Source organism: Pseudochaenichthys georgianus, chromosome 22 (assembly GCF_902827115.2).
Source record: "Pseudochaenichthys georgianus chromosome 22, fPseGeo1.2, whole genome shotgun sequence".
In the NCBI taxonomy this organism is placed as follows: Eukaryota; Metazoa; Chordata; class Actinopteri; order Perciformes; family Channichthyidae; genus Pseudochaenichthys; species Pseudochaenichthys georgianus.
The window spans coordinates 23,156,791-23,179,781 of NC_047524.1; the positions used below are offsets into that span (position 1 = coordinate 23,156,791).

At 41.4% G+C, this 22,991-nt stretch overlaps 1 protein-coding gene across 1 annotated transcript in view; it reads left to right on the top strand.

The window, feature by feature from the left end:
• The first annotated feature begins 4,706 nt into the window (after nucleotides 1–4,706).
• The window catches only part of LOC117468009 (uncharacterized), a 29,461-nt gene continuing 11,176 nt past the window's right edge, over nucleotides 4,707–22,991 (top strand). Inside the window, exons 1-3 of the mRNA XM_034111959.2 lie at nucleotides 4,707–5,255; nucleotides 18,701–18,782; nucleotides 19,102–19,616. Of these exons, the coding sequence (XP_033967850.1) occupies nucleotides 5,187–5,255; nucleotides 18,701–18,782; nucleotides 19,102–19,616 (666 nt within the window). The 5' untranslated portion in view covers nucleotides 4,707–5,186. The remainder of the gene's footprint in view (nucleotides 5,256–18,700; nucleotides 18,783–19,101; nucleotides 19,617–22,991) is intronic.

Below are 22,991 nucleotides of genomic sequence, written 5' to 3' on the forward strand. Positions count from 1 at the left end.
GTTGGGATTTAAAGAGGCCTTCTTTTTGGGTTTCCCCTTACCTGTGGTGTTATAGTTTTTGTGCATGTCAATGGTCTGCTAAGGCTTAACTTCCAAAGTTCCCTTCAGAGACTTCACACACACTCCCCTCCTGCCTGAAAACAACTCCATTGGACTCCTTTGTTTAACTCTGTAACATAGAGACTTCACTATGTAAAACTCACATATCGTACACACGGTTGACGGTTCCGTCATGTTGAAGCTCGTCGGTGGGCGTGTCTGGCACGCGACCAACAACCAATCACATTAATCTCCCGCCCCGGACCTACAAGCACGCAGTTTGATTGGCTAGCGCTTGTACTGGCATATGATTTGATTGGCTGACGCTTCCGTCGACGCTTGAAAAGTTGAACTTCTCTCAACTTTCAGCGCGAGCAACGGAGGCAAAGCGAAGCAACGGAGAAACAATGCAGTTCGGCAAAGCGTGACGTCCCCCCATTCAAAGTGAATGGGAAGCGTCTCCTTTGCGGCACGCGTCGGAACCGTGTGTAGGGTGCATCACGCTTCTATTGGCCACACATTGTATGTGATAGGCGGGGCATCCCTGTGGTTGACCAATCACAACAGAGCTGGCCAGCTAACCAATCAGAGCAGACTGGGCTCTGGTTTCAGACAGAGGGTGAAAAGAAGTGCTGCAGCACAGGCAGTATGAGACAAATAAATACCTTTTTGAACGTTAAAGCATGGAGACATGTCACAGTACACAAAATACAAATATAAACTGATAAGGCATAATTGGGTAGTACTTATGTCTGTCAGAAGAATGAACAAACACCTCTCACACACCCCTACTTTCTACAAACACTTCCATGGAAACATGTAGAACCTGCTCAACTTATACTCCACAGGTTCAGTGCAGTATCAGTGGGCCACCAGCAGAGATCAAACAAGACTAAAGCTGTGTTTGCTTTGGGCACTGCACACATGAAAAATACACACAATAATCACTTAATACCAACAAAGTCCTTACATTTACGAGCAGTCTGTTAGTTCCGTAAATTCCAGGTCCCACAATACAGAGATAAAAGGCCCTTGAGGTTAAAGTTTAAATATTTCAGGTGTTGTAATATTTCAATTAAATGTGTGTTTAGCCCTGTAATCATACAGTAAAAATTAATGACAGCAAAATAGACAGCTGCTTATCAACAAGGAGAACCAATGTAGGGCCTGAGCATCTGTAATAAAGCTATTGATGAGATATGTTCAGGTTATTGTAGTTCATGAGAACACAAAAGGTTCAAGCGGTGTGTATCAAACAAAAAGAAAATCTGTCTGCCATTCATGCGGGTTATGTTTACTTTGGATTTTTTAAAGGGGCCCTATCATACTCATTTCCCTCTACTGTGACATGTCTCCAAGCTTTAATGTTACTCTCATACTGCCTGTGCTGCAGCACCTCTTTTCACCCTCTGTCTGAAACCAGAGCTCAGTCTGCTCTGATTGGTTAGCTGGCCGGTTCTATTGTGATTTGTCAACCACTTGTCCGCTCAGGTACAATGTGCTGGAGCACTAGCCAATAGAAGCGCAAGTGTTACATAGTGATGTCACTATGTTTTGGACTAAACAGATGGAGTCAAATCAGGGCATTTCAAGGGGGGAGTGTGATCTTTTGGATTTTAGTCTTTGTAGACCATTTACCTGCAAAAAAACCTATATAACACACTACAGGAAAAGGGGAGGGAAAGCATGATGGACCCCTTTAAATCATGCAGTCCCTATGTTTACTTGTAAATAAAACACACTGTGTGTTTTTCTTTTTAAATTGTACTGAACAAAATCCAGAATGTCTAATCCTTATGAATTATATTTAGTTCCCTGTCCTTCAACCACCTCATTAAATCATCAATTATATCTACTGTATGGGACATGCCAAACAGAAAAATATGAAACATACACACCCTTTAAGCCAGCTCCGTGTTTTTGCTTTATTTGCTGCAAGAAGTAAATGCAATAATGGAGTATCTTCAAAATACATCACCCACCTCCACTTCCTGTGCAAATTATTTGTGACTCAATCTAGGATCCTTTCTTTCATGCAATCCATTTTTTGCCCCTAAAAGATTTAACATGCTGCCCTCATGTGGCCAAAAGTGTCAAGATAAGAACCCATCAAAATCAGTCCATGCAACTTTCTAGTCTCTTTAATAATTTGTTTACAAGAATTACACATGATCATAATGATGCATTTATTGCTTTGTCATGATTGTATATTTAGAAACACTTACACAGGTTACACATGCCATGGCTATTGTTGCTATATTCAGCAGCTAATTGGATTTGCATTGAGCTTGACCTGGATCCAAGTCACAGGTTCCTTGCAAAGTTAACCAGGTCATTGTAGCGGATTTAAATGAGAGGGCTTCTCACACACAAACAAGTAAGCCATGAGCTTTTAAAGGCATAGCATTCTGTGTGTGATTAGCAAACTGAAGTTACTATGATAGCTCAAATACATTGACTTACAACAGCAGCTTTTGAAATAGACAAAGTAATAGCTGGCTGTTAGAAATGAGAGCCAGGAAAAAGAGACACCTGCAGAAAGAGTAAAATCCAAGGTATAGTAAAATCCGTAGAGAAAATATTATTTGTGTTGCATTGTTTTGTTTGAGTGTAATGGCATGCATCATTTAGTTGTTTTCCAAAAGCATATATAAAAGACAGAGACAACAGTGCAGCTAGTGCAGGACATGCTTTAACATCTTAGAGTAGATAGTGGTTGCAAAGTATGACATCACTGAAACTGGATGCCCCACTTACAGCAATTACACCTGACATGCTCTCCTTCTCCACATCTCCCTCTGCCTCTCTCTGATTCTCTCTGGTTTCATGACAGGCTCTGCTTGTTGTTGACCACTGGAATGGCCTGGACCCCACATGATGTCATTCAAACCGAAATGTACATGCATGACAGCATTTTAACCTAATGACCCCCACAGAGACTTTTTCTATAGTTAAAAAAAAAATTAAACCTGGATTATAACACTTATCATTATATATTATCTTATTGGGTTGATAACGGAATCAAAGTCGAAATTAACAATACAATTTAAACACTTAAAAGTATAATAACTATACCTACGACATAATATATGTTACAATATACCAAATATTTCCCAAAAATGTTCCCGCAATTTTAGTTGAGGAATTAGTATATTAATTTGGGCTGTCATAAACTGAAGTTTTGTCCAGTTTAAAGTCACCTTTTTCAGTACATTTCTTAGATCGCAGTTGTTTTTAACTATATTATTTCATCCCATTGAATGTGTATGGATTATTAAGTTATCAGAGAAAAAAAAATGAGCTGATGTTAGCAACAGCCAACCAGGGAAAAAACGAGATTTCATTTGTCAAACTGCTTTATTTTGTGTTTTTACTGTGTTTTGTTATTAGGTGTGTTTTGCTGTAGATCATTTGGCTACAATGAAGCAATCCTAACCAAGTTGCTTATGCAATGACAGCAATTTATGCAACCATAGTGGCAAAAACGACTTAAGGAAGATAAAAGTGGCAAATTAACATAATTTGTTTTGAAAAATAAAATCTTCTCATCATCATCATAGTGAAGTTAATTGTTGTATAGTAACCAATTGAAATGTAACGATACTTGTACTAATTTAATATTTCCTTTTCTTATTGAATTGATTATGTCATTTAGTAGGAACTATTCTACTATTCTTTTAAATCCACAGCTTATTAGACAGCTAGGAATAAGATTTATTTCAAACAAGTTGCATAAGGAACACATAAGATATCATGCCTTGATTAAATGGTCCATCTGTATATCATATAGTTTCTTTATATAATAACACATTTGCTACACAATAACCATTTCTAAAGTATAATATACTTTAAATACATGTATTAACACTTGCTTTTACACTTTCAATACATGTTGTGTGGACCCATCACAGGGTAGATTATTTGGGATATTTATATTCCAAGAGAAAGTGAAAGGGTTTAATTTAAACTTGTTAAAAGTGTGGTCTGAGATGTTTTACCTTCCAAAGACAGATATTAGGCCTATACTTTATGCTTTTACATGGCCCACATTTTGAGTAGCCATAATAGAAAAAAGCACACGTGTAACTATTTTACTAATTAGCAATGTTCTCATTATATTTCAGTGTCCCAGTTAGGAATCCTGCTTTGGACTGCACGTCCACTGAAATGAAACATAGCCATTATTTGTATTTATTTGTATAACCTGCTATAATCAATAATAATCAATAATATGATGTCATCTATACATCAATTAGACCTGTGTTTTTGATTCTGTGCAAGTCTTTAAATGAGTTGTTAAAAAGGTAATTATTTATGTGGTTTACGATGTTTTCAATCAAGCAGGGGTATTACAAACACCTCACAGCAACTTCTAACACCTTATAAGAAGATGAAGTTAAAGTAACCTGGTTATAATGGCTTGAAATACATCTTTATCAGAATCAGTGGCTGGTTAATTAATGTAACACATGTGTCTGCTGAAGAGGACATTGGACATACATGCTTTTATTGCATATAAATGAATAACCCGGTATGAAAAGAGGAAGTAAACAGATAAGATAATGTGGCTTTAACTCTCAACCCTCCTCCTCAAGAGGCGAACATGACGTATCGCAGCACTACAGCCAATCAGACGGCAGTACGCTCAAGCTGGAGGAGTACTCGGTGTGTTCGTGCAGCTGGTGTGCATTTGGCTGTGTGTATGTGTGTGAGTGTGCGTGTGTGCGTGTCTGAATGCCAACAAGTTGATATTTTATTTTTTAATTTCCCAAACATTTTTTGAATTAAGCTCCGGAAGTTAGGCAGAGCTACGGCGAGTGGGGCATCTTTCAGAGGAAAAGAAAAGTACTTTCCACAACAACGGAGACCCCAATGAACTCGAAAATAAGACTACGCACAGCCTCTGAAAACAAGCCACATCTACGCAGTTTATCGAATTTCGGTGTATCATTTTTCTCGACACGAGCTAACTTGAGGCTAAACTGTGCAGCACCTCGCGCTGCAGTTTTTTGTGCTTGGCAGTCAAGTGATAGTTCCGCGTGCCTTCTTTTAAATGCGTAAAGTCGCTCATGTTAGCTAATGAAGTTGTAGTAACCGTCGTTATTAACGCTATAGTAGGGGATAAGCCATAAGCTACTCTGTAAACAATGCTAAAGACGCTGACGAAGAAGCTACGAAGACATTCCCTCAACGAGATACATCCTTTCCAACTGAAGGTGAGTTTGACAATTAGAATACTACCGCTATAGTAACATACTTTAAATGGCTGTAGTTGTCATTAGGCCCACATGCTGCACTTAAATAGACATTGTAGTCAGTGGTGGAAGTACACAGTGTAGTAATACTCTGTTACAAGTAAATGTCCTGCAATAAAAAAAATGTTTCAAGTAAAAGTAGAAAGGTATAACCATCAACATATAATTAAAGTACCAAAAGTAAAAGTACTCAGTACATGCAGATGTGAGTAGCCTACTTTTACTTTTGGTACATTTCAGAATAATATATATACAGTCTATATAATATGTTTGATTTTAATAATTGATACATTTATGTGTTTATCAAAGCTGATAATGGTGCAGCTAATTTAAATGACTTTGTATACTGCAGGGTAGGTTGTGGAGTTACTCCAGGGGTGACTACGGTCTTATTCAAGTGTTTATTATATTTAATATCATTAATACAAATTGGCAAGGTAACTAATGCTGATGAGTGAAAGTACACTATTTACCTCTGAATGTGTGTGTGTTAGAAGTATGAAGTAGCAAAATATGGAAATACTCAAGTGAAGTTCAATTCTCTCAAAATGTTACTAAACTTGAGTAGACTTGAGTAAATCTACCTAGTTATTTTACACCACTGCTTGTTTTTTGTCTTGTGACCTGTTCATTTGTAGGCCAGTTGAGTACATAGCTTAACATAATGGGCTCACAGATTGTAACCTTGCTTGAGGGGTTATAAAGAGTTCATTATCACTATCTTCCTTTCTCTTTCACATAAGGCGCTTTCACACCGGAGTACTTTTCCCTTTTAGTTTTAGTTACGGGGACAATAAAGTATATCGTATCGTATAGTTCCGATAGTTCCTGGGATTTTGCGTTCACACCAAAAAGAGAACTTAGTTCATGAGAACTTTTCCCCCCTTTTCAGTCCCTGCTAGAGAGCAGGTACTTTCCTGGGGAGAGAAAAGTTCCAATTTCTGATTGGCTGGGCGAATTGCAAACCACGCCCCGTAAAACTCTGGGAAGTTTTGTGAAGCCGCCATTGTATTTGCTGGCATTAGCATTATTAGCATTATCCCCGCGCACCAACGGAGAGAGACTAACTTATAGCAACACAAAAAAAAACATGGGAGCGGTGGAGTGACGAGGAGGTGTCGGCGTTCTCGCGGTCCCCCAACTCCGGGGACTTCGGGTGGCAGTATACGCCGTGAAGTTGTTTGCGGCCTGCCAGTAAACCCAAAGCAGAAGAAGAAGAAGTGACGTCAGCGGCTTCATTTGCGTAATCTTCCCTCGGGGAACTTATTCCGGTGTGAACGCGATCTGTACTTAGTTCCATGGGGGGTACTAAGCGCTGGGAACTAAGTGCTGGGAACTAAGTACGGCAAAGTACTTGGTGTGAAAGCGGCTATAGTCACACTCAGGCTGCGGCCCCACGAGGACGAATTCGGTCGTTTGCGTTACTGTTTAGTGTCATATAGACCATTCGGCCACACGAGGACGACCGAATACGGCACTAAACGACTGAGGAAACGACAACGGGTCCCAAGGTGGATAGAAATGCATACGCCACTCTCTGGGGGATCAAACGGCTCCGTGTGTGCGCCCTATACGGACATTTTCAGATCACTGATAGTGATTGCGCAATAGCCCCGCCTCTCCCCACCTCTTCTGCTCACCTCCGCTTACCCCGCGCCAGTGCTGAAGTGTTTCGCCACCAACAACAACAACAATGGCGGATCGCAGAGTTGCTATCGTGCTCCGGACGCTATTGACCATGCTACAGTTGTTTGTGCAACATCTACAGCAATAATGATGAGGCAATAGCCCCGCCTCTCCCCACCTCTGCTGCTCACCCCCACGTCAAAGTAAACTGCACCCTGAATTCAGATTATTTATCTTTCTCTCGCGAGTGAAGTCTAATCTGACAGGACGGAGACACGCAGCTCTGCTCACCTGCAGCTCATCCCGCTGCAGCAAAACACACACTTCAAGTCAGATCATCACCCTTAGCTATTTTAATTACCTCTCAAACTCCCTAAACTAGTTTATTTTTACAGTCGGCCGGGTCACTGATTACTGGATGAGCTGCTGCATGAGACAGACACTGGCGCTGTCTGAAGAGAGGGAGGAAAAAGAGAGGCTCCGTGTATTTTATCATTATATTATATAGAGTCGTTATTCATTTGTTTTAAAGCTCAATAAATAACAAAGAAGACCTTTGACCGGCACTTTTATAATTTTGTCCGGAAGATTTCAACTTTAATACACGCTGACTGGCGAAAAACTCTGCCCGGTTCCCTCGGCCCCCACTGCGGAGAATAAACAGAAGGGCAACCATGACAACCATGCTTCTTTGCTGCTTTTGTGGAGGAAGTTACAGCGCCACGTAGAGGCTCCTGCATATGTACTGCAGCTTCTCCAGCGGTTGGAGCTAAACGGAGCGGTCTCGTGTGGGCAGACACTATCCGGATAATTATTGCATATGGACGGAAGCCGTTTGCGATTGCGTTTGCGTTAATCCTATGCGTTTAGCCGTTTTCGTCCTCGTGGGGCCACAGCCTCACACTCACACACATCGACAACACACTGTCTATGGCAACTGCCGGCCTGTGTGTTCTCATATTCAAGCATGTCCTGTTTGGAGGTATTATCTGCCTCCAAACATCTCAACCCATTCATTACCATGTCCATGCTAGAAGGAATGTACTCTTAACGGCTTACAGGACCAAGTCAGATGTTTACAAGGAGAAACCGGAGATCCACACTGCTCTACATACACATCAGCAAACATGTGGCATGTTAACAAACTCTCCCACACATCTTACTCACAGATCATTGACTCATCAACTCAAAAACTGTTAGTTGCGGCTGTTTGAAATAGTAAATCACCAAACGCACTAATTTTTTTTAATGTTAAAAATCCTACATGCATACCTGTTAAACTAGTCTGGGTTCTCCATCTAAGACAGTGGTTCCCAAACTTTTTCAGTCGGGACCCCCTTGGGTATTGGAAATATTTTCGGGACCCCCCAACCCGGTTCCCATCTATATTGGTAGGATTAATTGTATATTGTTGTAAAAACATTACATTTTCTCTGCTAATAAGAATAAGAAGTTACAAAGATCCAACTATATTTATATTTTATTATGGATTACACATGAACAAAAGTGCTTGTAATAGATACTGTGAATTAATTTGGCCTAATTAAAACTGGTTGGCCTTCTTCCCTGAGTAGCAGATTTTTTAATTCAAATGTCTTTAAGGAAAATATATTAATTAACTACTATTTCTACTGTAGGTTGCAAACGATCACATCACTTTACCATTCCTATTCCACACAGCTTATCAATGACTTGTTTTGAGAATGCCCCTCTCAGTTCATTCTCAATGTTCAGCTTTGATCTGTATTTCGTTTTGATGGCAGCAACAGCAGAAAAAGCCTATCTCACACAAGTAGGATGTTGCAAAAGGCAGCATTATGCCCACAGCTCTCTGACCAATGAGATATTTTCGAGCAGTGTTTGTTTACAATTGAATAATAATAATAATAATACATTTGATTTATATAGGTGCACTTTAAAAAGAACGTCATCTCAAGGTGCTTCACAAAGCTAAAAGGAGAAAATAATAAAATAAAAAAATCTTCCCGCGACCCCCCTGCAGTACCTCCGCGACCCACCAGGGGTCGCGCCCCACAGTTTGAAAACCACTGATCTAAGGGAATATAAATGGTATAGTTTATTTAGATCTAAACACAGACTTATTTCAGTAAAAACGCTTTTATTCGACTATATTTATCCGACCTCTACATCTTTCCCCTCCAATTTTCCAGAAGTGCTCCGCAATTCTTACGACCTGCTCAGTTTGCATAATGCCTCTTTTTGGTGTGCAGAGGGGTGAATCGTATCCTGCATGGGTCACTAGCTTGCTCTATCCACAACAATATTGTGTGTAAACCAACTGTATTGTCTCATGACGGCCATTTTGTGCCAAAGTGCGCCCATTCAAAGGCCTGGTTGAGGATACGGGGGAAAGTGTGCCATCCCCGTTGTCTACTGTTTGTGTTTGTTGCTCTGTTCAGTGGCGAGGTTATTTCTGCTGAAAGTGGTCAGTGTGGTGGGGAATGTGAGTTTGAAGTACTGAATGGGCCTGTTGTGAATAACCTAGCCTGTCGAATAAGATTTACTGTATTACACCTGATACTGAGAGAACAATGTTTGTTGAACCAAAATATGTAAACCCGAAAAGATAATATTATTAAGTGCCTTTTATTTAGTCCTTTTTTTGACCACTGTACCCTGGTTTGGAAGGCTCCAGATTCGCATCCTTACAATATAATGGAGCATGTCAACTTCAAATGAAGGGACTTTCATTCCACTGAATCACAACTCAGGTCTTTTTTTCGTAGCGGTTCTTGTAAATGTCAGCAAACAAAGGTTGGATAGCATAGTAGTGTCAGCCCTCAGGACCACTCTGCCATTGATGGCTCAGGTATTTCAGTCCATGATTTCCCTATGGCTACTATTGACAGCCATTATTATTAGCCAATATTTCGAGGATTGATGAAGCAGAACCTTTGTTCTGGTGGATTTAGTTTAGGTATTCGATTCAGCAGAACTACTTTCTATACTGTCATCCTATTCACAAGTTACTAAGGGTGTATTGGCTCATATAGGTCAAGGCTTGGTTTACATAGTTTTAGGAGTTACGCTGGGTGATATTTAGAAATACATTTATCACAATGTTTTTGACCAAATACCTGGATATTGGTATTAGCCGCGTTCACACTGCGGTACTGTTCCCACAAAGATTCATGCGAACTTAGTTCATGATCGCGTTCACACCAAAAAGAGCCGGTACTAAAAGTAGTTCATGCGAACCTTTTTACCCCCTCGAAAGTCCCTGCTAGAAAGCAGGGACTTTCGAGCGGCTCTCTTTTGAGAAAAGAGCTATATTCCTGATTGGCTGGGCGAATTGCAAACCACGCCCCGTAAAACTCCCAAAAAGTTTTGTGAAGCCACCATTTTATTATCCTCGCATTAGCATTATTAGCATTAGCCCAGCGCAGAAACGCAGAGAGACTAACTTATGGCAACACAAAATAAAACATGGGAGCGGTGGAGATGAGGAGGTGTCGGCGTTCTGGCGATTTACTCGGAAGGCTTCAGTAGAAGCTGCTGGGACTCCCAGCAGCTTCTACTGAAGCCAGTCCCCAACTCCGGGGACTTCCGGCCGGGGACTTTGGGCGGCAGTATACGCCGTGAAGTGGGTTGCGGCCTGCCAGTAAACCCAAAGCAGAAGAAGAAGAAGTGACGTCAGCGGCTTCATTTGCCTAATCCACCCCCAGGGACTTTTTCTGGTGTGAACGCGATCTGTACTTAGTTCATGCGGACTAAAGAGTTCGCATGAACTAAGTTCGCATGAACCTTTGTGGGAAAAGTACCGCAGTGTGAACGCGGCTAATGTAACGATATTGTAGGGTTGCCCATTGATGCCTTGACAGAATATTTAGACAATAAGAATAATCAATAATCTGGATATAATGACTAAGCAGTTAATGGCAATAATAGAATTGTTGAAACAATCATTCCAATTGAGAAGACTTTAGACTTTACTGTATTGCTGTCTTAAAACCAGGAAAATACGAAAGATTTGCAAAATATAAAACAAAATCTAGTGTTGAATCCTGATATCGATACAATAATGATAAAAGTGTGCTAACTGGATAATCGAGGGCTGAACGGCCATGCAAGTATATTTAAAAAGAGGCTAAAGGTCTCCAAGGCCCTGTTACACTACCTATCCTACTAATCAAGACTGCTACTACACTATACGCCAGATCCAGTGGAGTGTGAGGGAAAGAGAACCAGCCATGGGTCTGACCCTGCGTTGTGTGTTTTCCATGAGAGGGAGACTGGAGTGTGACAGTGGCCATGTCAGTGTGGAAGGACAGTGCAAAGCTGATGTGTGTGAACTGGGCAGTGTGTGTATGCTGTCACATTGCCATTGATCCAGCTTAGCAAGCTGCTCAGCGATGCGAGGGACTGACAAGGATTTCATTCAACTGTTCTTGACACACAAACACACAACTCTTTGTCTGTCTTTGCATGTACGCACAAAAGCAGTTTTTTTCTGCCTGATGCAGTCTCACAGTGCATCAACTCTCTGAATGGGATTAAGTGGGCTGCAATTTCTTCATAGTCTTGATTTTGGGAAATCTTAACATCAAAAGTTGAACATTGCTCTACTTTTGCAGCGAGCCACGCCAGCTACGCTCCACGTCGCTTCCCACGATGCATTTCGGCTAAAAGTGACGTCACCCCATTCAAAGTGAATGGGGAAGCGTCAACGCACGCCGCTGTGTGGACGGGCCGTTAACTGTACAGAAAGCGGCGAGATGCATTTCCTTAGGAATCGACAAGCAGAACCGAAACTACATTTCTAAATGAACAATGGCGGATACGTACAATTTGCGAATGAGTTCTGCCTTTTGTAAACTGAATTTATCAATAATTTGTCAATAAATCAGGGCGAAAAACGTCACTTGTCCGGCGGACAAGTCAATTGAAAGATCTACTTGTCCGATATTGTAAATAACACGTCCCGGACGGTGGGACGTGTACTTTTTCGCACACTGCTATAACAGATGTATAGTATGTGGAAGCAGCATAGAGGGTCACACTTGTGTTGAGTTTACAACATCTCCAGATCCATGGTGTGTTTCATTGTGAGTGTGATCCTAACTAACAACCACGTGGGGAGAAGGGTGTGACTGAGTGTCGTCCTGAGAGAGCAATTCAATGTGTTCCTGTGCTACATGTATACATCGTGTGCTTTCTCTTCTGCAAGTAGTCCTTTATCTTGCAGCATAAACATGTGACTTGCATGCACTTTATTCATTGTGTTGTGCTTTTGCAGATTAGGTGTTCTGGGAAAAAAACATCTGGGAAGTCAGTATCAGTGCTTTGCAGGGATTATAGTATGAGGCAGCACATCCAGGTCAGAGTGGTGCAATCCTGGTTTATCCACAGTATTATAGAGGAGGTGGAAAAAAACAATGAGTAACTGGAAGTAACAAGAACACATCTTGCATCAGTTTAGGTGCTGACATTTATTTCCTTGTTTATCCACTAAATTAATAAATCAATCAAACTTTATTTGTTTAGCACCTTTCATACAGGTTATTACAGTTCAAAGTGCAGAACAAGTGTAGGCCAGTAAAATAACAATGCACACAAGTAGGGCGGCACAATTTAGAAAAATTATGTATCTGCGATTATCTTTTGACTGATATTGCCACTGCGATATGATTCACAGCATTGGGGGATTTATCACTTTTTCACCATAATTATTATTTAAAAATGTATTAAAATGATTATTATATTATAAATATTTTCCTTCCTGCGATAGATTTTTCACTAGTCCAAATTGCAATTTTGATACAATTTTGATTAATGGTTCAGCCCTACACACAAACAATTTGAGATACAAACTAGATTTATTAAATGGCCATTTCTACTGATCATAAGTCCATTGTTGAGGTCTACTAAAATAGATTTCCAAACTCACATTGGTTTCTCACAGCATCTCTGTATAGTATGTGTATTCACTCTCTGTCCTAAACGGCTTGTTGGAGCTTCTGCCCCTCCCACCTCCCTGTGAGCCCACTGTGCTCTGATTGGTCAGCTCGCCCACTCTGTTCTGATGAGTCCACCACCGTTACAGCGGAACATCAGTGATTATGTGTTACAATGGCGTTAGCAACCAGAAAATGACACCAGTAATGACAAACAGATGAGAATGCAGCGTGGGGTCTGGGTGCCGTGTTGGCGGGACGTAGCACTGCGAGGAGCGGACAGTGTGAGCTGGGTTCATTTCCTGCCTGCTACGTGGGATCCGCGATACAGCGAGACATCGCGAATGGACGCGGGAAGGGGGGGGGGCTGCAGCACCCCCATCTGCGAGGCTCCACTAGCACCCGCACCCCCAAACGCGTCGCACGTACAGTGTAAGCGCGCCACAGTTTCGCCTCTGCGAGGCCCAACTAGCACCCCCCCCCCACAGAGGGTGAAAGAGAGTCTGCAGCACCGACAGTATGACCCATGTCACAGTAGAGGCACTACATACACATATGAACCTGAACATGAGTTTAACAGTGCCCCTTTAATGGTTGGGAAAGCGCTGTAATCCTGTCTAACCATAACCTGAATGTCAGTTAAACTCACTCTAATGTTTGTTGTATGAACAATGCAATAACCATATCAGATGTGGCTCACTGAAAAACGCATGCAAATGGTTTGTCTCTATCTCACACGCTCACACTGCATAGGTGTTCGTTGTAAGAAGATATCCTTACATTCTGTTATCAGATAACTGTGAGAAATCAAATGTTATGACCCCTCCCTCTGAGGCTGTGCAACATTATTAAGAGTTATAAACACACATTTGTACAGTATGTTCAGTCTTTGGGCTTCACTCGCAGACGAGATTTGCATGGTTGAATGTTCCATAGACTGTCGACTCATCCTGCTTTGCATATTTAGTCAGATAGTGTACTCAAGTGTTGCCTAGTATTAAAGTGATACAAGTGAATCTATTTTCTTTTGAAGTAAGTAAGTCACTGAAAGTAGAAGTCTGGCTCTAAAACACACACAAGTTCTTGTTCTTAACAGTCAAGACATTCACTTAAAAACATAACATAGCAAAAACAACCGGACAGAAACAGCCTATGGGACACGAACAAAATAAAAAAGCAGCAGCAGTCACACACTTGTTTCTGAACCAAATGTCAGAGCTTATTTTGTTATATTTATAACCACCATAACACTTTAAACTACCAATTCTGTTTCATGTCAAATGCTATTGGGGACCAGTCCCTAACAAAATTATCAATAGTTTCTCTTAACAAGTGATTATGTCTCCTATGGCAAAATAAATAGGTTGATGACGTTAAAGGGTTTCAACAGGCCAATTTTAAAATACCTAAAAATATTTTAATCAGTAAGATGGTTGTATTCATACAAACACTTCCATTTAAGTGGATTTAGTGCATTTTCACCAAGATGAATCAGATATATATCCTTTATTTAACCAGGTAAAAAACTCATTGAGATTAAAATCTCTTTTCCAAGAGTGACCTGGCCAAGAAGGGCAGCATGTACAAAGTTACAACATATAAAACACAGGCAGACAAATACAGATGTGTCCTTAAAACATGTCATGTGGTACAACCACGATTTATCCCTAAAAAATCCTTAACATGCATAACATTTTCTACAAGCTGTTAGTAATTAAGTGTTTAGAAACAAAATCATTTGCAATAAAATAAAAATAAAATGTTGTCAAAAGTGATCTTAATTGTTTGTATATTGATGCAGCTGTTGCCTACATAAAGAAAGTTAGTTGGCATATTTTTCCTGTAAAACTGAATTTTTTATATACTGTATTTAAAAAAAAAAATGTAACAGTTAATGCAATAATTGGTTGCACTACATGATAGGTGGTGGCTGCAAAATACATCTATCTACATTTTTCAAACCATGCTTGGATATTTTGGGGGTCTTCATCCAGCCTATGTCTAATACTGTGACTCTTAGATCATACAAAGATAGGGAGAATTTCAAAGTGAGTATATTTCAATAGGTACTAAACATGTACACACAGGTAGGACAGCATATTCTGACAGAGCCTGAACCACATTAAAGTATTGTCCAAGCAAGCTACACATGTGCTACATTTCTCTTGTTCCCTGATCCATCAACAACCTGTGAGACGGTCCCTCCTGGAAGAGAAAGGCCAAAATCGTTACTGTCAGCTTATATTTTTCTCCAGTTGCACGGACAATGATTTCTCTGTAGAGGAACTTCCGACTCACGGGAAAACTAGTCATAATTTAGATGATCTCAGTAAACCTGAACACAGAGTTAAACGTCTCAAGCTAAACTCATGACATGAGATGTATGCACTGCCACCGTCACCTCAGTCTCAGTATCCTGCAGCATTACTTTTTACAGTATTTCAGCTGTTTTATGGATGCCTCCCAACAATCATTTTCTGGAGTGTACGTTGAAGCTGAAGCCCTGAGCCGGACACATGCCAAAATATATTTCCTTCCCACAGTTATTCCTCAGTGTTATTTTCCTACAGAGTTCATAAACTGACGCGAGCTTGAGACTCCTCGAGAGCCAAGGTTTTTCTTCTTGTACGCTGTAATGTGTCCCACAGCTCATGTACAATTCAAAAACAAGAAACCTACCCTCAAGCACTATCCAAACACGTTAAAGTAGTATCAACGTTGTGATCTTACTCTGAGAAATTGGAAGATGGAAGAATCTTTTTTTACTTAAAGGGGGCCCTATAATTCTTTTTGAGGTTTCCCCTTTCCTGTAACGCCTGAAACACTTAAATTGTAGTCCTTTGTTTACTTCTGTAGCATAGTGACATCACTACGTAACACATGCCCTTCTACTGGCGAGCTGTCCAACACATTGTACGTGATAGGCTAAGGAGCGGAACATCTCTTAGCAGTTGACCAATTACAAAAGAGCCGGCCAGCTAACCAACCAGAGCAGACTGGGCTGTGGTTTCAGACAGAGGGTGAAAAAAGTAAACGTGTGGAGGTACAAAATACAAATATGAAGCCCCTAATAGGGCCCCTTTAAGTAGATAAGCATTACTAAATTGTAAAAGTACTCTCTTACAAGTAAAAGTCCTGCATTTAAATTCTTAATAAAATAAAAGTTGGCATCAAAGTAAACTAAAAGTACCAAATGTTAATGTACTTGTTATGTCCAATTTTTAAATCATATATATTAAATTACATCATTATGATTATTGATGCATTAATGTGTTAATCACAGCTGGTGAAAGTGGAGCGAATTTGTATTACTTTGTAAACTGTCAGAGAGGTTTAAGCTAATATTCTGAATCTGTAAAGAAGTAGTTGTCAGATAAAGGAACATATAGTGGAGTAGATATATAAAGTAGCATAAAATGAAAATAATCGTAGACAATTACCTCAATTGCATTTAAGTACAGTACTTGAGTAAATGTACTTCATTACATTTCACCACTGGCTACATGTATATCCCTACTTTGCTATTCCTGCTTTATAATATGCTTTGATCGACCACAATACTGTATGAGAAGACTTTTTGAAATGTTTAGCATTATTTTTGCTATTTTGGTAACTATTCTTATGTAATTCATGCCATATCAAATCATAAAACTTACATAATATGATGAATATCTACATTTAACTACATACATTTTATTGGATCCTACGCAGACATTTTGACGTTATTTTTGGAAAAATCTGAAATACAGTGGAGTTGATGATGATAGGCAATACTTTTTACGTTTTCTTTTTATATACAGTAATGTGACATTTAAAATGTAAAAAAGTAGGGACAGCTACGAGATGTCGCATTCTGATTTGTATTTCACCATAAAACTGTGAAAAGCCTTTGTAATTACAGATTGGAATTCCCACTTAACATGAATTGAATACTGGCTTCTCTTATTGGGCTCTAATGCCCTGGCTCCTTTCTCCCTTTTCCCTCTCTCAGAAAGAAAGGAAGTGTGTGAGAGTGTGCGTGTGTGTATTAGAGAGTAGAAGGGAGGACACTGTATGTTTGTGTGGATGTATGTGTGTAAAGCGCACACACACGCACGCACAAGCACAGATGGCAGCTGCTCAGTGAGGCCTCGCACTCGCAGTGGTAATTACTGAGTGTGAGGCGCATTACTTAATTCTTAGCGTTGCAGCCTGCAGGGTTTCTGTATTGTTGCTTCTGGTGGAGACAGACAAGGGATTGATTTTAAAGAGACATACTGCTTCAGGTTGTGGGAAAAGAAAGCAGCCCCGGCTTAACTGTAACCCAACTCTTCCTGCCTTTTGTGACTTAAAGTATGCAAGTAGTGCAACTGTAGAAATGACCACGCAACAATTGTTTTTTGACAGTTGTCATGTAATAGACAAACTGACGATGCTTATGTTACATTAGAAGGTTATGTATGTGAACCAAGAAATTATAAAGAAGGATTTCACTTTGTTTAAGTTTGACGGCACAATTTTGATTTTTTTTTACTTATTGCAATTGCGATATGCTTCACAATATTAGAGGGATGTCACTCCCCACCTGCCTGAAACGCCCTGATTTAACTACTTTGTATACTTCTGTAACATAGTGACATCACTATATAACACTCATGCTTCTTTTGGCCAGTGCTCTGACACCGACATCTAAAGTCCCTTACACACCAAGCCGATTTCGGCCGTCGATAGATGTCGGGCCGTCGATGAGCGTTGTATCGTCCTACTCAGATTGGTGTGTCTTGGTCTGTCCCGCCCGTTGTGTCTTTTCGGCCGTTTCGACACCTTCCGTCGCCGTTTTGACATGTTGAATCGGGAGGCTGTCGATAAAAGGCTGACGGCCAATCAGAAATCACTCTGATTGGCTGTTCAGCTTAGCGAATCAGTGCATGAGAAGCGAAACGGAAGTGAGGGACCCAAACAAACTATTAAGAAGGCAAATCTGAGATTTCATTTTACTCCAGCTCTCGACACAGGTTCGGGAAAGCCCCATGAGCGTCTCGCTGTAGAGTGAAAATGGAACGCACACGCTATTTGTTGTTTGTTTATATCATGCAGTCTATTCTTCTTCTCTCGGTTATCACGCAGTCTGTCTTCCGGTTGTTGCCTCTTTTGAATGACGAATACACACTACCGCCGCCTGCTGGTAAGGAGAGTTATTGCCACTCACGCATGCGCAGTTCGTACGTGCAAATTGGCCGTTGGCTGAAGTCTTTGCGGTGTGTTCCAGTGCGACACATGGCCAAGACGCAGGAAACGTGAGGCGACGTTCCGTCGGGACGTGTTCTTTGGTGTCAGTTTGGTGTGTAAGGACCTTAAGCAGTTGACCAATCACAACAGAGCCGGCCAGCTAACCAATCAAAGCAGACTGGCCTCTTGTTTCAGACAGAGGGTGAAAAGAGGTGTTGCAGTATGGGCAGTATGAGAAAAATAAAGAGCTTTTTGAACTTAAAGCATGGAAACATGTCACAGTAGAGACACTAAATACAAATATGAAACCTGAAAATGTGCAGAATATGGCCCCTTTAATACCATTTTTATCCTCCAACAAATATTGTGCTTCCTGCAATTTGAATATAATGCTAGTCCATATTGTGATTTCGATAAAAAATGTTGATCAATTGCGCAATCCTAGTTATAGTTGTATTTTTAATGGTTACGGTTTTACTCTCAAATTATTTTGACATTGTTTGCTGCATACTGACATTTTCCATTGCAAATTTGACCTTTTAAAAGAGAACAAATACTATTCTTTTGGAATGTTTTTTCACTCTTTTACCAATGTAAATGCTCAGATCTGAATCATATTTGACCTTCAGTATAAACTCATTCCTTTTTTTTCTTCAGATTTCTTACCATGGCAGTGGAGAGGGAGGGGAGAGTGACGACTCAGAGGGGGAGAACCAGGAGCTTGCACAGATTGACAGAGGTAAGAACCCTCTGTCAACCGAATACCTTTCTGTCGTAAGTAGATGAAGGTCCTCCCCATCACCTGATCATTCTCACACATTCTAGTCAGAATGGTTCAAGGCAACAAATAATAGAGTGGTGCAGGAATGAGTCCTAAAACCTTAAAATTACATCCCATTGCTTTTGGTCAAGGATGCTTGTGATGCTAACTCACGGGTCAGTCTACAAAGATATGTCAGTCCTGCGCCACTCTATATGAAATTATAGAGCATTTCCTATCTTTTGAAACCATGTATCTACCTTCTCCTTTGACACTTCCTGTTTATCAACTCCTCTAGAGAGACGGAGAAATTGCGCCCTCACTCCCTTGGCCACCAGCCAGCAGCACAACCAGGGTCCCCTCTCTCCGGCTCGGTTACGACGCCTTCGCCTCCTTTTAGATGCCAATCTGGATCGCCACTCGTCAGAGGAAGAGCTGGAGCGAATCAGCTGCGCGGACAACAGGAAGTGGGTGTCGACGCTTCCCCGGCGGCATGGCGACCACCACAGCAGCACCTCCAGCGACGAGGAGGTGCGGGACGACTTCGGCTGCGGGTCGCCGGCCGCCACAGCCCGGCCCCTGGTGGAGTCCAACGCCTGCCTGGCAGCCTCCCCCAGCCCCGTACTCTTCAGTTCCAGTCCACCACGTAGCCTCAAGCCGCCCCCCATGCGCTTTCAGCTGCAGGTGGTGCAGCCGGTGGTTCGGCCAATCATTTTGACCCATTTTGAGCAATCAGCACCTTACAGGAAGTATCGGCACAGTTACGGCGGGGAGGCCGGGAGGCCCAGTCTGGATCTGGAGAAAATGCAACAGGTTAGATACCTCATGACTTTTTTTTTCTTCTACAAGCACCTGCCTCAAGATCCTTACAATGTAATCGGCATAATTTGATAAGCTTTTTTGAGGACATTTGAACTATTATGGTCCATCATTGTGCACAGGGTCAAAGCACAACCGTCACTAAGTCGTTTGTTTCATCTAACTCAAATGATTGCATCACATTATTACCATATTAATAACTTAATAACATGAAACGGGTAGGTCAAAAGTCCAATGATGTCCCTTATAAAAGGTTATAAAAGTACCACACTGTTAAATTACTTTTATAATTAAAAAACTATAATAAAAACAGCTGTTTTAAAAAATGACTTACACTGTACACAAGATACTTGCAGAAAGTGGTACCCCATCATTTCATTGGATTATGTTATAGTGATGTCATCCTTGTAGCCCATTTCATTTTCTACCCCCAAATACTTGAACACCATCATGGGATGCCTTTGTTCAAATATAAAAGCCAATTTAATTCAATCACATTTTTAGCCATACATTATTGCCTTTAATTTAAATTACCGTAACAATACATGGATTCCACTGAAAACCAAACAACAGGAGAGCCTCACACCACCCTCCCCAAACGAACCAAACAGTTAATGTCAGCCTGAGGATTTGTTCCAAAAATACAATGGTGTATTACTAATACTACTACGGCTACCCTCCACACACATGGCCACACAAATGTGCACGCTTGCACGAGCAAACAAAGTCTTCCCTCTCCAAAGCCAGGGCGCGCGTACCACGGTGGTCTGGCTGGAGAGGGATGAAGGAGAGGGAGGCGCGGACAGCAGATGTCCGCCCTCGTTTCTCACAAAGGCTGGCAAGCTGGGGAAATGACGGAGGGGTGGAGGCAGAAGGAGAGGATTGAATACACAACAGAAAAAACACAACCGCTAATGAGAAGTGGGGAAGCTGGACCGCTAATCATTCAAATCCAATACACTTGTTGGCCCACACCGTGGATACGAAAGGGTGTGTGTGTGTGTGTGTGTGTGTGTGTGTGTGTGTGTGTGTTAGCAGAGATAGAAACTGCAGGTTTCAAGAGTCCATATGTCCATGGGGGTTTTAGAGGGAAAGAACAGATGATGAGAGACAGCGGGCAGCAATGAGAGGGGTGAAGAGGGAAAAAAGAGGAAGAGTGTGTGTGTGTGTTTTGGTGTGTGTGCGTGGGGCTGGGGTCCGTGTCTATCATCCTGCCTGTCTTTTTGTGTCTGCATCTGCGCATCCTCCTGACTGCGAGTGTGTCGCTGTATTAGTGTGTGTCTGTATGTGTGAGAGTGTGTGCACACTCAGTCAAGTGGAATGGGAGGTGCTGCAGGGAATACAATAGGGGGCCTACAGAGGTAGCTAGCAGACACTCTTCCAATCTCCCATTAACCCTTTAGCTGGACAACTTCCAGCAACACATTTTACCTCAACTTCGACACCTTCATCATGTAATTTCACTCATGTATGCAGTTCCGGAGTTCACACCTAAGAAAGGAAGCGGGTTTGTTAGAAAAATCACTTTAAAAGTGTCAAAACCAGGGGGATTCTGTGTTATATGTGTGGAAGGGAGAGGATGGATTCAAGGATGGATTGTCAAATATTAGGCCCTATTCTGCTTTTTGGAGCTTCCCTTTCCGGTTTGTGTGCATGTAAATGGTTTGCAAAAGCTAAAATCCCAAAGTTCCCTCCAGAGGGAGTTTCTCTCCCACACACTCCCCCCCCTGCCTGAACTACTTCCATTGGACTCCTCTTTACTTCCTGAACATAGTGACATCCCTATGTAACATTGCGCTTGTATTGGCTAGCGCTTCAACACATTGTACGTGATTGGCTAAGGCAGTGGTTCTCAAACTTTTTCTGTCAGGCCCCCCCTTTGGAGAAAAAAAAAAGTCGGGCCCCCCCAACACAAGTCAGGCTCAGTGGTGGCGCCAGAGATTTATTTTGGGGGTGCTGTGGGGTAGCTTGACGTTTCATAGAGGGTGCTCAAACATTTAGGGTTTACCATTAATGTACCGGGCGCTACAGTGGAAATGTCTACTTTCTACTGCAACACTCCCCACACGCACACAATGTACCCGCGACTGTGAAGGCTCGATAATCAGCTCACGGCATATAGGTGTAAGCAGGGGTAAAGTGCTATTTTTATAGGTGGTGTGTGGATCTCACATAGGGGGGTCCGGGGGAATGCTCCCCCTGGAAGAGCAAAATGAAGAGATCTATGAATACATCTCTCAACACCCATATGAAACAGAACTGTACACAGATTTACTTTTTCTTTATGGATATTTTACAAATCACCCTTTTAAACTTTATTCTTTTTTTACTGTCATATAGTATTTCATACCTGTTTTTCATTTATAACCAGGGTTGGGAGGGTTACTTTGTAAATGTAATCAGTTACTGATTACTGATTACATGGCTCTGAAAGTAATCCGAATACAGTTACAGTTACGTGTCTTAAAAAACGTAATTAGATTACTTTTAGATTACTTTTGGATTACTTTCTTCTTCCATCACAGATGGGTATGTTTTGGTGAACAGGAGACACAAAAAGCAAAAGGAAACTGAACGTGTTTTACTGTTTTAATGGCTTATCAAGAGCACAACTGAAACATAACATCTGAAACGATGTAACAACATAATAAACTTTTTGGGGATGCAGCTTGGGATGTGCGGAGTGAGGGACACGGCTTAGAACGGGCGTGTCGCCTTCTGTCCAGTGTTGGCAGGACATGAATTAAAATGTCGAACTCGGGCTTCATTTTAAGGACATTTCGGCCAGAGGTGTAGTAGAGCTATATTTGTTTAAGCACCGGATTGGCAAAACAGGAGAGTGTGTGCACCAGTCTGCCTTGATCTATGAATTCATGTCCGTGCCACTCACAGTATCTGCTGCCCACAGCTGTGTTATAGAAGGAAAACCTCCTTCACTTCATGAAATCTCTGCAGCGCCAGGAGGCAGCGGGAGGGTTAACTCAGCCTCTGAGGCTCGCAGTGCCTTTCACGCACCGCCTTCACTGTGTTTACCTTCAGAAATAATCATTAGTAAGGCTAAAGAGCGACCGCAGGCTGATGTGTTTTAAACACACACACGCGATTTAAACGCAGACTTTTGTTCCTCCATGTTTCGTTGTTATTGTTTCAGAGCGAGCGGACCCGCGATTTTTTTTCAAACCCTTTTTTTTGGCCCATCTGCGGCGGTAATAGCTTTTGTGCGCTGTGATGATTCGGCTGTACCTTTAGTAATGAATATTAAATGTTGTGAGGAAGTCTTTCCACCAATAATTCCAATAAGTAATCCAAAATGTATTCACTTCAGGTTTACGAAAGTAACTGTAATCAGATTACTCGTTTTTCAAATGT